The sequence below is a fragment of the Ailuropoda melanoleuca genome, chromosome 2 (assembly GCF_002007445.2).
Source record: "Ailuropoda melanoleuca isolate Jingjing chromosome 2, ASM200744v2, whole genome shotgun sequence".
In the NCBI taxonomy this organism is placed as follows: Eukaryota; Metazoa; Chordata; class Mammalia; order Carnivora; family Ursidae; genus Ailuropoda; species Ailuropoda melanoleuca.
Genome location: NC_048219.1, coordinates 3,387,793 through 3,403,606, shown reverse-complemented (window position 1 = coordinate 3,403,606; position 15,814 = coordinate 3,387,793). Strand labels below are relative to the sequence as shown.

At 47.7% G+C, this 15,814-nt stretch overlaps 2 protein-coding genes across 10 annotated transcripts in view; one reads left to right on the top strand and one right to left on the bottom strand.

Annotated features, from left to right (window-relative positions):
• Positions 1–5,193, top strand: part of LUZP1 (leucine zipper protein 1) — an 89,211-nt gene extending 84,018 nt beyond the window's left edge. For 2 of the 5 annotated variants that reach the window (XM_002919531.4, XM_034646199.1), the window contains exon 4: positions 1,394–1,610. In XM_002919531.4, coding sequence (XP_002919577.1) covers positions 1,394–1,549 — 156 coding nt within the window. In that variant the 3' untranslated portion in view covers positions 1,550–1,610. Of the gene's footprint in view, positions 1–1,393; positions 1,611–1,803 lie in introns of those variants that run through there. The other 3 variants (XM_034646211.1, XM_034646206.1, XM_034646215.1) reach the window with 3 other exon arrangements.
• Positions 5,194–5,655: 462 nt separating this feature from the next.
• The window catches only part of KDM1A (lysine demethylase 1A), a 60,808-nt gene continuing 50,649 nt past the window's right edge, over positions 5,656–15,814 (bottom strand). For all 5 annotated transcript variants that reach the window (XM_019799966.2, XM_034646229.1, XM_034646219.1 and 2 more), the window contains 6 exons: positions 13,150–13,282; positions 11,024–11,211; positions 10,491–10,605; positions 8,930–9,057; positions 8,136–8,282; positions 5,656–7,263 (listed from right to left, as the gene is read on the bottom strand). In XM_019799966.2, coding sequence (XP_019655525.2) covers positions 7,078–7,263; positions 8,136–8,282; positions 8,930–9,057; positions 10,491–10,605; positions 11,024–11,211; positions 13,150–13,282 — 897 coding nt within the window. In that variant the 3' untranslated portion in view covers positions 5,656–7,077. The remainder of the gene's footprint in view (positions 7,264–8,135; positions 8,283–8,929; positions 9,058–10,490; positions 10,606–11,023; positions 11,212–13,149; positions 13,283–15,814) is intronic.

Below are 15,814 nucleotides of genomic sequence, written 5' to 3'. Positions count from 1 at the left end.
GCCCCAGCGAGTGGCACCCAGCCGCACAAGAAGCCGCGCACAGAGAGAGCCAGGGAACCCGCGGCAGAGCTCGGCCGGCTGCTGGCATGTGGGGAACGAGCAGAGCGAGGGCTTATCCTGGGCCTCCTTGACTTACTTTGTGCCCACGTGTCACTCTCTTTTGCCCCAGACACCTAAGTCATCGTATCCTCCGAGGGCAGGGCTGTCCAGTAGGCTCATTACAGGCTAGATAAATCCCCAGCCACCTCCTCTTGAAGGTCAGAGTGTCAGGGGAGTGAAGGGGAAGCCTCGGGAGTGTGTTCTGGATACGGAGCCTACGAGGATGTAGGACAGTCAGCACGGGCTGAAGGGATCTGCAGTGGGGCCCAGGACTCCAACCTCCATTGTTTCCTTCTTTTTAAAAGGCAGGGGACGGTGCATTGACTCGAAATGCCCTGTAAGCCCTCACAGGGTGCTCAACATCTGACAGAGCACTTCCCCACCGTCTCAGTCTCTCCAAGAGCCCCGTGGGCAGGTACTATCCCCATTTTTTAGATCTAGAAATGGAGGGTCAGAGACACAAAGAGCCTTACCTAAGGCTACCCGAGTGAATTACTGGAAGAGCTAAGATATGAATCTAAGATTCCTGTTTCTGAATCCAGCACATTCTACCCTGCCAACCTGACTTTCTCACTCATACTTGTGTTCTTTGATCTGCCTTTGCTCGAAGGACCAATGAGAACATTGAAAAGGCAGAATTCTGGTAGAAGAGGAGTGAAGGTGTGTGTGTGTGTGTGTGTGTGTGTGTGTGTGTGTGTGTGTGTGTGTGTGTGTGTGTGTGTGTCCCTGAAGCTTTGGATAATGAGAACATTGAAAAGGCAGAATTCTGGTAGAAGAGGAGTGAAGGGGTGTGTGTGTGTGTGTGTGTGTGTGTGTGTGTGTCCCTGAAGCTTTGGATATCTGAGAGGATGAGGGGTAGGTATAGGACCTAAAAGGGAAGGGGCCTGGCTTGCTGGTAGTTTGTAAGTGGGAAGTAGGAAAAGCCTGGTCCGGCTCCCTTTTCAATATACTTCCTTGCTCCCCAAGCAGGGAAATGGCTCACCCCAAGAAGCATGCAGCCTACACATGCAGAACTCCGGGACCCTTACTTATGGGACTGGCCCCGTGCCCCCATTCCAGGCCCTGTCCTACCCTACGAGCCCCAGCAACTTAGGAGTGTAGTCTTTCCTAGTTTCCAAGGAACATTTAAATTGGCCTGTCCTCAGACCAAAGCAAATCTCTGCAGTTACGCTGTGATCTGTCTGCACTGTACCTCCCTCTGCTGGGCAGGCAAGCATCCCTGGGGTAGGGAGTGATCGTGTCTTTGTCACTCGCCGTTGTCCCCCACAGCTCACTTCTGTCCTTTTTGGCCCAGGAGGAAGGGGACGACTGCGCACTTGGTGCCCACAGGCGACCACACAACTCCCTGGAGCGGTGTGAGCTGCCTGCGAAGCCGGGGCCGTCAGAGCCGGGGCGAGCCCGGGCCGAGGAGCGGTTACGGCCAGCCAGGCCCTGCGCCGAGGACAACTGAGCCGGCTGGGTGAGGTCTGCTGTCTCCTCTCCTCCTGCTTCTCTGCTCCCCTGCCTTCCTGCCCTATGAAGGATGCAAGGCCAGTTAACCAGGCTAGATGCCAGGCCTTGGCTGGGAGACGACGGCAGACCAGGCTGTGGCTCAGGTCATGTTGCCAGTTGGCCAGGGGGGATCACAAACTACAAGCTGGACGTAGTCACCCAGGCCCAGCCTTCCCCGATGCATGAGTCCTCTCTCCTTGTCCCTGTCCCCAGGTCGGATGGGCCCCGCTGGCCCGCAAATGGGGAAAGCTATAGGAAGCCCTTGTATCCTCACCACACAACAGCAGCCGAAAGCCCTTCTGTGCTCCTGTGGGTCCGAGGGCACCCCTTCAGCGTGGCTAGTTTCTCAGTCTCCTCACCGCATCCAGTTCATTCCTTGTTTGCTCCAGGGGCCTAAGTACCCGCGGAGACTCAGCAGCCATCAGCTCCACCAGGGGGGTGTCCGCTCCTTTCCCCTTTGGCCTTCCTCAGACTTGTACAGCAGAAGAGGTCCGTGCTGCCTCTAAGGGACTATGGGACCAAGCTTCAGGCGGAAGCTTCTTGGACATGGCCCCCTGGCTAATGATGGTTTCCTGGGGGCAGAGCACACGGGTACCCACCTACTGGAATGATGTCATCCCTCCCTTCCCCCGGCTCTCTGCTCACCTTCCAAAGGCACCTGGAAGCGCACAAGCCTCACGCATCTCCTTTCCTGACACCAGTAATGCTGCTGGCACTGCCCGCTCCTCTCCCTCGCCTGGAGACTTCAGGCCGACTCCGTCGTTTCCACCCTTCAGAATCCTCCCAGACTAAACTGGGCCTGACCCAGCGTACTCTGCCTTCTAGAAGTGCCCGGCAAGGGGGAAAGTGGGCAGGAAGAAGCATTTCCCCAGTCACTCCACAAAGCAATATTTCCACGGAAGGCACGGACTTTGTTCCTCTTCCTTCGCCCCCCACGGAGGAGGTGTCGCACTTTACAAGCTGAAGCATTCCTACAGATCGGGCCCTGCTTTCTGCAGACTAGCATTACGATGACTTCACTGGAGGAAAGGTAATAAATGCCTACCGAGGGCCCCAGGTGTATACAATGTAAAATGCAACAAACGTTTCAGGGAGCCAGCTAAAAAAAAAAAAAAATGGACTAGTTTCCTTCTACCAGTCCCCAGGGGCGGAGGGGGGGGCAGTTACAAAGAACCAGATATTCTTGGCACTGCTTTTTGTATAACACTCAGTTCAAAGAATGGATCCCTTTTCAAAGGCTACTTTTAATGGCGCAGACACTGTTCCTTCATAGTGAGAGCGCATAACTAGGAGTCAGGAAAGCTGAATTTTCTTCATGGCTTTGTACTTTCTTGCTGTGTGACTTTGGGTAAGTCACTGTCCTCTTGGGGCCTCCGTTTCCTTATCTATAAAATGAATTCTTTGAAATGGTCTCTAAGGGTCCTAAATCTGGCATTCTGAGATGATTGTTTACACTGTCCTGTGGGAGCTGATTCTTTTGGAAAGTAGCATCCAGATGGGTTCGGGGAAGGTGTCCGTCCCCGTCCATTCCCCCCACCCCCACCTTGTTTTTTCTGGGCCTTATTTTTTCCACGTTTTAACATCGTGAGAAGTACGCAAAGCTCGGTTGGCCTCGTTTTTCTATTCTGTGAGATGAGGGATTAGATCAGATGGCTTCTGTAGCCCTTTCGGCGCCAGCCTTGTCCACTTGGCACACAGTGTCCCCTGGCTTTTGAGACACCAGTTGGCCATCTCATGTTGCTGTGCTTTGCGAGCTGTCTTCCCTGCCTGCAACTTAGTGTGGGAAGCAGCACTCATCACGCCTGTGTCTGCCCTCAGACTTGGCGATCCTGGAGGTGGCTTGGGGCACACCTAGCTTCCTTTTGGGGACGGAAAAGTTTTGTGCCTCCTTCCATTTTCTGGAGCATTGCCAGTCTAAGGGCATTGCCGTGTAGCTTCTCTTTCCTCCACAACGCTGCCGCAGACGCTCAGTTTAAGATGCTGTTTTCAAACTCTCTTCCTGCTGCTTTTCTCAGTCACTGGCCAGGAACTCGCTTGCCCAAGGCTGCAAGCTCTCACCTGTAGCCTCCCTGCCATTCTTCTTCGCTGATTGGCAACCTTGAGAGTCCAAAGGAAACGGACCTCTGCGGTGGTCAGTTGAGGTTATAGGAAACTAAGTCTGCGGCTCTTCTCTGCTGATGGAAACAAAAGGGTGCCAAGCCATGCCTACAAAGATTTCGCCAATAAATCTCGTCTCTGGGCGTTGGAGCCCTGGATTCTGGTGCTGTAGCTCCTGGTGCCAAAGTCTGGATCTTTCCACATTGCAGCAGCACCAACACCTGCCACCCCCTAGAATGCTCTGTGGAAGAGGGGCAGCTGTGGTGCCCTCTTGCTGGGGGCTGCTGTCTTAAAATCTTGAGTGCAATAGGATTTGATTGTAACAGTTATTTCAGGATAAATATTGTGTTTCCTTAATCTGCATACTTTCTAGAACCATTGTAAAATAGATTTTATTTTTAAATGTCCTCAGCATTGCAGAAGATTCCATTTGTAATAGTAAGTGAAGGCTAGAGGCTCAGTTCCTCTGGGTTTCAAGTGGCTGGCAAGGCTGGCTCTCAGATTCCAAAGTTCAAAGGCACCTTTCTGAAAAGCAACCTCTGTGTGACCCTCTGGACCTCACCGTCAGGGGTCCTGGAGGAAACTTCCACAAAAAGGGGAGACCTGGTAATTAAATAGCTGTCCAATCGACCAAATATGCCCACTGTCCCAGCCAACAGACCTGCTTTTAGGACAAGCTTCTGCCGTGGCGTGGCTCGAACCCCAGATTTTACTGGCAGGTGGATAGCTGTGGGCGGGTTCCCCACAAGCCTGGGGAGCCTGGCGCTCCAGAAATGCGTGGTTGGAGAAAAGTATTCGAGGTGGCTGAAGGCCAGAGGCCGGTCTCTCACCACTCTGGTACTAAAACCACCAGAGAAAGCTGCAGGGGTGGCCGGCAAAGAAGCCATGGCTGTTTTCGCTAGGCAACGAAACAGCACGGGCTGAAGGGATCTGCAGTGGGGCCCAGGACTCCAGCCTCCACCACGGGCAAGTCTGCACATAAACCCTCCCCCCTCACTGGGTGTGGGCAGGGTCTCTGTTGATCTTGGACCTGTCATCCTGGGGCGGTTTTACTGCTTTACTTACATTTTGTGGGTTAGTGCCAAGTGCCACCCCTTCCCAGTAAAGGAGCAGGGATCCAGGCTCTGGGTCCCGAGCCGCCTCTGTTGACGTGGGGTCCGTTGTTACTCTGACAAGACTGCTTTGGAAGAGCTGCTTTTAGGGATTATCTTTTGACTACCCCGGGTGGGGCCCAGGGTTCTCCTCAAAGCCTCACAACCAAGATCATAGGAAAGGGGCCCGATTTTCCTGCTGCTTCACAGCTCAGAACATGTACTGAATGGAATGTATTTTTAAGAGAATAAAAAGTCTATTTTTTTGTATTTTAAAGATTGGGAGGGCTGGGGAAGTAGCCCTCAAAAAACTTAATGCATCAGAGGCCCCTTTGCTGGGGGCTTTGTCTCTGTCAGTCCACATCTGCTCATTCAGGCAGGTGCTCTGCCCCCCCCCCCCCCCCCCCCCCCCCCCNTACAGTCCTGCTCCGAGCATGGGACCAAGGAGGCCGGACCCTGTTGCTGGAAACCAGGGCGAAGCCACGAGCAGTGCCTCAGGCTCCTTGGGTGCATGTGTATAGTGGACGTTGCCTGTCTGCACGTATCCTCCGGCCCCGTTGCTGTCTGTCGGCTCTGCAGCACAATATGTAACCAATAAAGCTCCCTAGTTTCCACGTGCTCTTTGCGTGAGTCACTCATGCCATTTTGGTTGTCATCGGAGTCCAGCTGTCGTCTGTGCACTGGCACAGCTAATGTAGCTCACTGCATTTTATTTAAAATAACCAGCTAGTGATGCTGTAAGGACTGGAAACATGCTGGGGCTTGGAAAAGGACACGCTAGCACCCACATAACTGGACTTAAATGTAGCAGTGAAATAGCTGCTAGGATTCTTAGTTTTAGGCTTGTCTGTTGTCACACACAAAACAGTGATCTGTCTCAAGGTGTCCAAGCCATTTATTTAAACAATGTTTTAAAGCACCTAACGCTGGGTCACCCACCTGAGGTAACAGTATGAATGGCAGAGCTGGGATTCAAATACAGGTCATAGCAGTACTTGCCACTGCATGCTGTTCTTACCTTTACACCACTCGCCCTGATCCTGGTGTGCAGATCTCCCCCACTGCTGTTACTCGAAGACTAGGGAAAAGTCCTCTCCATCTTTATCATCTTACCATTACCCCACCAACATAACGTCCCGAAAATCTTGAATTGACTAACACGAGTAAAAGCAAACAGATTATATACGTGCATTTATAGTAACACTGTCTATTAGGAGCCTTTGAGAAGAACAGTTACTGTTCCCTTCTTGTAAAAATGTTTTTACCTTATACGGCAAAAGGGACTTGGCAGACATGAGTAAAGATTTTGAAATGGGGAGATGATCTGGGTGGGCCTTAAATGAAATCACAAGTATCCCTGTACGAGGGAGACAGGACTACAGAACAAGAAAAGCAGAGATAGATTGGAGTAGATGGAGGAAGGGGCCACAAGCCAAGAAATACAGCCACTAGAAGCTTAAAAGGCAAGGGGGAGGAATCGCCCCTCAGAGCCTACTGTGGTAATCTGTCAGCAGCAGGAAACTGACATAACAGCTCAGTCACCCAAACCCTTGATTTTCTTACGGAACACTTCCTAAAACTTTTATACCAGTACGTTGGACAAAAGTGGGAAGTTAGCACACACCCATGGAGGGAACCTGGGGAGTAAAGCCTGAGTGGTCTGCCAGAGACCCACCCAAACTCTGTGCCTTGTTTTACCGTAGAAATTCAAAGTCTCCTCTAATACCCATATGCTTGACCTGTAGCTTCACACTCCTGGTGTACACTCACCCCACAGTCCCGATGGGGAACTCTCTAGTTCCACTGATCAGGAAGCCCACTGCTTCTGTAGGGTTCCCCCTCAACCCCATCTTCAGACCTGACCAAACCAGTTTCCGCCTTTCTAGAAATATCCTTATACTTTATTAAACACGGATAAAGCGGGCATTTCCAAAGGCACAGTACCCGTCATATAAATCTAAAGGGGAAACAACAACAAAAGAATTTTATATGAAGCTTTATTTTTAAAATATAAAAAAACCACCACACACCAAGAGGCTAAGATGTCCTCTCACGACGCTTGCTTACCTCAGTCTTTAGGAAGAATACCGACTTCCACACTAACGGATAACTGCCTCTCTAGCTCTAAGTCACTCAAAGGAGGCCACCTCCTTGGCCACCTGGCATCATGAGTTCCAGCAGCTGATTGGAGCCCAGATGCCAGAGTGAGTTTCTCAGTGGGATCCAGTATTGCTACGAGAGCTTTGCTTACACAGCAAAAGACCTGCACGTCGTCTGCTTCCCTCAGAACCCATCAGTCTCACATGCTTGGGGACTGCTGTGCAGGGACGCCTGGTGTGGCCTGGCGAGGCAGGGTGTACATGGCCCCCAGGAACTGGTCTGCAATCCTTCCTGCTTCTCGCAGCCCACTCAGCAGAGCGCCATGGACGGTGGCTGGGTAGTTACGGATTGTATGTTCTCCAGCAAAGAAGAGTCGTGGAATTGGCTATTCCGGAAAAAAAATTGAGAGAAAAATCAGCAAGTTGCAAAGAGTAACTTTTATTTTTGTTGTGTTTGAACTGCCAAATTCCTATTGGCCGTTGAAGGCTGCCCCGCGAATCACAGGCCATCATTCTACCAAAAAGGATCTCCCTCATCAGCGGGCATTCTCCAAGAAATCACCAGAGTAGAAATGCAACAGTGAAACTCAGCCAAGCCAGCCTTAGTCCTAGGGTGATGCAACTGCATCTGTTCTTATTTATCGTCGGATGCTGGGGGATACCCAGTTCTAGCGCTTCCTCTGTCTCCTACAGTCCCTACTGGGGCAGGGGGTTCCTGACGACCCCGTGCCTCAGAGAATCCAGCATTTGTTCCTTCTCAGGGACGCCTCTCTGCTCAGCTCCAGAGCAGGCTCGCGGGGTCCTGAGGAACCCCTGCTACTCTGGAGCAGAGTCTGGCATCTAGATAAGGAGCCCTCAGGGGCATGTCCTGGAGACCCCTAGTGACGGACACCCTGCAACGGTCCTACGTGCCATTACAAAACGGGTACAACTAAAGATGTTTTTCATTTTTTAGGGAAGAAAGTTTGAATAAGGAAAAAGTAATTGGCTTATATGGTTTCTTCCATTCTGAATATGGACTGCCTAGATTTAAAAAGCCAGAATGTGAGAGATCACGCACAAATAATACTATTCCTTCCTTTTACTCTGCTCTTGGTTATATGAAAGGGTCCAAGGACAGAACAACCAAAATCTAACCATCACCGCCCCCTCCCCCCCAGGGCAAAAAACCCACAGAACTGTGGCATGGTGTTGACCCTGAAATCCTGGGATACTGGCCTTTTCCCAAATAAGCCCAGGTAGTTTGCCAGTTTCTCACCTGTGGAGCACCTGGAATTGAGGGGCCAGGAGTGATTGGCTGAGCCATTAAATCATAGTCATTTCCAGAGGATCCCGCAGCTACATATGAATAGGAGCCCCGGGCCCAGGGATCAGCACGCCAGCGAGATACCACAGTCTCCTTGGGCTAAAGGAAAAAGCATGAGCTGAAGTTACTACAGGGCAGAGGACAAACCGGTCCTCTCTAAAAGGTGGAAAAGGTGTGGTGGGTGGGGATACAACAGAGCCGTAAAGAGGCAGGAGATAAGAGTTAGCCAAGTGATGAATGCTTCGGCTTTAAAACACACAACACAAATGGCTTTCAGCTAAGCTTCCACGTTGCCCTGCCTATGAAATCTATAGACCTACCCGGGATTGACCTTTAGTCTCTCATTAATTCACATGAAGCATTAATATGCCTTCTTTCAAAGGAATCATAAGGATCTAAGGTGTTTCAGTGGGCCTAAAGAACAGAAAAAAGTACTGAGTGATTCTTCCGTGAGGGAGTCTGACCACTTTGTCTAAAAAGCAGGAATGGTAGGACTCCACATGCAGATACAATGCAGGGACATGCAGCAAAAAGCCTTCTCAATCCCCCAGCCCACGTACTAGGGGTGCTTTCCTAAATCCCACACTTACACACAGACTCCAAACATTGGCATTCATGAAACCCAGCACACCTCTCAATTCTGGCTGAAACTGTCTGGAAACTGTGCTGCTCAATGTAAAGAGACTGCGTCAAACCCTGCTCTAGTGTGAGCCTTGATCCCCGCTTGCCCCTACCCACTTACTTACCTGGGGCACCGCACTGCTACCAAAAATCCCTTTGAGGATGGCCAGGCATCGGCCGACAATCACATCATCGCTTATGTTTTCCATGATGCCGGCAGCTTCTCCTGCCACTAGTGCCAATAGTATTGGAGCTAGAGAAACAGAAAGGCCAATTCCAGGGTTTTCCTACAGACTCTTCTCAAAAACTTCTTTATCAGGCCTCACATTATTCTGGGCACTCTGAAATCTGATGACCAACAGATAGACACGCAACGCTCGTGCTAGACACAAGTTAGGTTTCTGAAATTGCAACTCAAAATCTATCCCTTAGAATGCAGCTGGCAAACTCTAGTCAGTGAAGCGTGACTCATGTACTTAACCGCTTACGACTGTGCAGAATACAAACTTCAGACCTTGCTAAGAAAACCAACAGGTATTCCTATATTTAGCCACAGAATCCTCAGCCCTGACCACCGTAAGACAGTTCACTCCACGGTGGGAGCTACATCCTTTTAACTATTCCAGGCCCCTCCACGCCCATCACCACCGTCACCCACCCATCTGGTGACTATTTAGGCAACAGACTTGTGTAATAGGCACAGTACGAGATGCTGGGACATAAAAGCTATAAACTAGACTATGTAACTCCATGGATCAATAGATAAGTATCACACAGCTATAATTATGAACTGATAAAAGCAATGAAGAAAAACAAAGGATACAGAGGAAAGAATACAGGGACTTAATTTAGATTTGAGGCAGGGGAAGTATGTGTGTCCTGGGAGGCCTCTTTGAAACAGTGGCACTTAGGTCAAGACCAGAAAGGCTGGGCAGAGGATGTCATGTCGGGAAGGAAGAGAAGAAAAAAGCTCCCCAGGGCCAGACCACACAGTACATGCACAGGCCGTGAAGTAGAAGACATGAGATTTTTACACACACGCACACACGCGCACACACACGCACGCGCACACACACACGCGCACGCACACACGCGCGCACACACACGCACGCGCACACACACACGCACACGTACGCACACACACACGCACGCACGCGCACACACACGCACACACACGCACGCGCGCACACACGCGCGCGCACACACTTTAAGCAGCACAGAAAAGAGCAGTTCAATTACAGAAGAAATTAAAATAGGAGATAGGAAATTGATACATATATTCTGAAGGAAGTGATCAAAGATTCAGGGAGCCAGTAAGACACAAAAGTCTGAGAACGAGGAATATGAGTTTCCCCTTACGGGGAGCTTCCCTGGTTCTGTGTCTCCTGGCTGGGTTGATTCTTCTCTTTATGTTCTCTTTTGCAGTGCCCTGGGCTTTCACTCTGACCCTCTACTTACGGCCCTGTTCCTAGACGGCTTGCCTCCTTAGGTATTTCCAGCTAGGATGTGAGCTCCTTGATGGCAGGTATTCCCTGCCCCGCCCCCCATCCCCAACACCTAGCAGGAATTTCTGGAATTGGTTGAATTAATGAAAAAATCAAGGCATATATTTGAGAAAACCCTGAATATTCCTAATTCTCTGTTCCTGCAAGGATATGAAAAAGATTAAAACCAGGAAGCAGTTACCTTTATAAAGGTTCCAGAAGAGGAAGAGCTCACCCCGGCTGGCAGTCGTACTGCCGACATGCCCAAACAAATTGACACTTGGATCCCAGAACACACGGTCAAAACACAGTACCACCTGTTGTTTAAAAAAAAAAAATGAAGCACATGAACCGATGACAGGGCTCAGAGAACACGGCTTAAGCACAGCTGTGCCTCAACAGGAAATACTACTACTCAGACCCTTATTAAAGTTTCTTCCGATCTACTCTCAATATAAGCCTAGAAATCCCTATCATAAATGTATTACTTAAGCAATATTTAGAGCTGTTTTTGTGGGCTTAGGTTTGCAAAGTGATCCCAGAAGACTCAGTCTATATATACATATATATATGTAAAATTATAGGCACTGAAATGACTGAACTGACAGGCTCTCACCCTGACCTCACAGAGCTGAGAGCACAGCAAAATTACAAAAATGCAAGCCCCTATCTGATTGGAGGACACGAAGACTATTTGCACAACAGGTATGTGCAGAGATGCCCAGGGCAAGTTACCTTGTTAAGGTTGCCAAATCCCATCCTTTGCACCGCGGACGTTTTCCACTCAGGAAGCGGCGGCACGAACTGCACGGCCGGCGGCTGCTGCTTCAGCACCCCCAAGGGCAGCGTGCAGAGCACTGCATCGCACTTGTAAATAAAGGTCTGGCTCGTGGAGCGAGTATTCACAGCTATCACTTCACATCCTAGAGATAGTGGAGGGAAAAGACCTCACTGGCGATAAGGATGGTACTGAATGTTCAGCACACAGCGGAGTCCACACGCCATCTCAGTTCATTCTTACCACAGGGTTATGAAGTCTGTTCACCCACTTGCTAATATTAGAAAACCGAGGAGGCGGCAAAGTAACTTCAGACGAGGCCGCACGGGTACTAACTGCCAGGACTCAAATGCTAATAGTCCACTTCAGAGTCCAGGCTCTTCGCCACGGTACTTGTGCCTTCCTGATACACTGGTGATCTGGGCTAATCTAAGAGCCTTATTATTTACCAAGGGTTAAGTAAATTTAGACCAAAGGGAAGACTAAAGGTCTGTAACAATAAAAGCAGTGCCTCTCCACGGTGGTTAGGTGCTTACTGAGGAGCAAGAGAGGACGACCCCAGACCACCGCGGTGCGGATCTACGGATGTCACCCAAGTGCAGGCCGTGCTAGTCGGGAGAACGCACTGTGATGCCTAGCTGGCCAGAGTCTCGATAATGCTCCAAGTGGACCACAGAAAAGGCACTGAGAAGAGGTTACTGTTGTCTTCCTCATTGGTACTTTCTTCTTTAACAAGTACCTATTTATAGAATTTCAGAAAATATATAAACAGCTCAAAATTGGTATGAGCTCAGTTCATGTTCTTTCTCACTGTTCTTCACCTGCCTGCAAATGGCTATCTAAAGGCTACAGGTCTCGACATCAGCTAGAAGCTGCCTATAAAGGGGAAATCAAATGGAAAATGGTTTCAGGGGCTGTAAAAAAAAAAAAAAAAAAAAAAAAAAGAACATCTGTGGTAATCTCTGCAATCCTAGAAAAGCGGTCATGAAGGGTAAGCAAGGTTGATGGCTACATCTCCACTTGTCGTGAGGGTCCTGGGGGGAGGGGAGAGGGGTGACTAGCTATCATCGAGAGTTCCAGACTATTAATTCCAAAGGTGGGTGGCCAGCGGGTTCTCTGTACTCCACATTAAATGTGCTCTGAAACCAGCCGCAGTGAGCACTGAGCCTTCTGCCTGTGGGAATCAGGACAATTCCATCTTTGAAGTCTGATCCTGCTCCCAGTATCAGAAACCAGCCCGAGCAGTTAGCCCACATGAACAGGAAAGGCTAGAATGGATCCAAAGAGCAAGACACAGTTGGTAAAAATACAAGGAGTGGGTCCCACTGAACCCAGAGGCCAAAATCCTGGTCTTGAAGAATATACTCAGTGGGGCGCCTGGGTGCTTCAGTTGGTGAAGCGTCTGCCTTCAGCTCAGGTCACGATCCCAGGGTCCTGGGGTCGAGACCCACGTGGGGGCTTCTTGCTCAGCAGGGAGTCTGCTTCTCCCTCTCCCTCCCCCTGCCCTCCACTTATGCTCGCGCTCTCTTGCTTTCTCTCTCTCAAATAAATGAATCTTTAAAAAAAGAATACATGCAGCAAAAATTAGATCCAAACTCACTGGCAGTTGTTACAATACCAAAGGAATTCACATACAAGTTGGAAACTTGCGTCAAGTTTTTGGTTTACACGACGATGGGTTGGAGCGCCCAATGGCTCTACAGGCTCAATCCTTCTGTCAATGCCGATTTTTATAATTAGCAGTCGTAGTTTATAGGCTACGACATTTTTTTTTTTTTAAAGATTTTATTTATTTGACAGAGATAGAGACAGCCAGTGAAAGAGGGAACACAAGCAGGGGGAGTGGGAGAGGAAGAAGCAGGCTCACAGCAGAGGAGCCCGATGTGGGGCTCGATCCCACAACGCCAGGATCACGCCCTGAGCCAAAGGCAGAAGCTCAACCGCTGTGCCACCCAGGCGCCCCTAGGCTACGACATTTTACCAGGAAATGTACCGAACACATTTTCGGTAGGTCAAATTCAAGCAAAGACAGGTGCCATGTTTCAGAGCGAGAGGCTCATCCCCCAGGGAAGCGGGGCCGCACCTGAGGCTGTGTAGCGGACCTGCCGCACCGCCGTGTTCAGTTTAATGTCCAGGCCTTCTGCTAACGCCACGGGCACACACGAGTAGCCGTTCCTCACGGTCAGGTGGCTGCCAGTAAACTCGAAGTCGTCATCCTAAAGAGGAGAGAAAAGGCCATCCATAGTTTCTTAATTTATGCCATACGTCCTGAGTTCTGTAAGAATAACATCGAAAAACCACCATTTGTGGAAAAGTCAACATTCTAAGGCAGAAATTACAGAGCCACCACTCAGTGTTCAGTCACGGCTATCCACAGCCGTGACTACAAACTAGAGGAAAACGAAAAAACGCTTAAATGTCCCTAATGACCATCTCTGGGCAGTGAGATTAGGGCAGTTTCTTCTTCCCCAGATTGAGTTTTCTCCTAACAATCCCACACCCAACCCCTCAGTCCAGACTATCTGAGGGGGGGTGGGATCTCTCGAAGAAAGAAGATTCAATAAATTCAGATGTTTGTTTGGCTTTTGAATGCATTACAGATTTGGTAGAATATCTGATTCACCATCCTAATTACATTTTCTTCTATCTAAGAGCAAAATCCGTTTTTATTTCTTAAACTTACAGGCTTGAAAGATGAGGAAGACTTCCAAAACTAAAGTTGGTCAAATTAGATAAAAACAATCTGGGATTATAAAGACTGGTCCAAGAGGATCCATATAGTAAAGAAGTCAGCATCTGGCCCGGAAGGATTCCCAAAATGATCTTATTTCTTTGAATTTACTGAAAATTTTTCTTTATAGAGAAATTTTTGAAGGCTAGTCAGTATTTTCTAATTTCATGAAATTTCTGGGAGAAAACACAGCACAGTTCTTTTGAATTAGGTAAAAATACTGAGTTGGCAGAACTCTCACTACTTAGTGACTGATTCATCTGCTCCCCATACTGATTAGTTCAAATTGACCACACTCAGGATTTAATAAGATTACGAATGGATACATATTGAAACTTCAAATGATATATCAGTGACAAGGAAGGGTCTAATTTAGTATTACATGGAAAAAAAAAAAAAAAACCAACTGGGAATTCTGTAAGATTTTTACCACTAACAGGGCCAATCCTCACTCTAAGTCAAACACTAAAGAATATCAAAGTATAATCTAAAGGTTAAGAATTCAAACTAATTTGGGTCCCCTGGGTGGCTTAGTCAGTTAAGTGTCTTCAGCTCAGGTCATGATCCCAGGATCCTGGGATTTCGTCCTGCATCGGGCTCCTTGCTCAGAGGGAACCCTGCTTCTCCCTCTGCTGCTACCCCTGCTTGTGTTCTCTCTCTCTCTCTGACAAATAAATAAAATCTAAAAAACAAAACAAAACAAAACAAAAAAAAACAAACCACACACACAAAAACCCAAACTAATTTTACAAGGAAAATGTACAATGGAAATGAAAATATGTAAGTAAAAATGTAATATTTCTGTAGTCTTAGGTCTGGCCAAAGTCTCAGATTTAGAGACTGATCCATTCAATATCTAAGAAGTCCTGTGGTTTCTCACCAGTCAAGAGTAACTCACACTTAAATACTTAATAATTTGACAAAAGACATGTAAAATCTGTACATTCAGAACTGTAAAATATGGCTGAAAAATATTAAAGAAAACCTAAATAAATGGAGAGATATACCATGTTCAAATCCCAATACCAATCAAAGTCCCAGAAGGTGTTTTTTTTAATAGAAATTGATAAGCTGATTCTAAAATTTTTATGGAAATACAGAAGACCTAAAGTAGCCAAAATGATTAAAAAAAAAAGTTGAAGAACTTACACTACCTAATTTCAAGACTATCATAAAGCAGCAGTAATCAAGGCCATATGATAGTGGCACGTGGACAAATGAATGACTAGGAAGGAATAACCATAAATAGTCTCACACATGGTCAAATGATTTTCAAAAAAGGTGCCAAGACAAATGAAGAAAAACGATGGTGCTAGAATAATTAATTAGATAACCATACGGAAAAATATGAACCCTACCCTCATCTCTCATTGTACACAAAAATTAACTCAAAATGAATCATAGACCTAACATTAGAGCTAAGTCCATAAAACTTCAGGAAGAAAACAAGAGAAGATTCAGTGATCTAAGTTTAGACAAAGATTTTTCAGGATACAAAAAGCACAAAGCTTATAAAAGAGAGTTGAAGAAATAGGGAACTTCATAAAATTAACAAGTTTTGCTCTTTGAAAGATACCATCCAGAAAATGAAAAAGGAAGATGTGGACTGCAAGAAAATACTTACAAAACAAAAATCTGACAAAGGAATTGTATCCAGAATCTAAAGAACATAATCAACTCTTACACAATTTAATAAGAGGTCAACCAGATTTTTAAACAATGGGCAAAAGATCTGAACAGACTTTCCACCAATGAACTGACATACAAATGGCCAATAAGTACATGAAAAGATGCTTCACATCACCCATGGTTCTTCACATTACCCATCACTCGGGAAATGCAAATTACCACAATGAAATGTACTATACACCCAGTAGAATGGCTCAATTTTTAAAAACTGGCAGTACCAAGTGTTGGTGGGGATGTGGAAGAAGGAGAACTTTGATACACTGCTGGTGGGAATGCAATTTGGAATAGTTTGGAGTTTCTACAAAGTTAAAAATCTGCGTAAGACCCA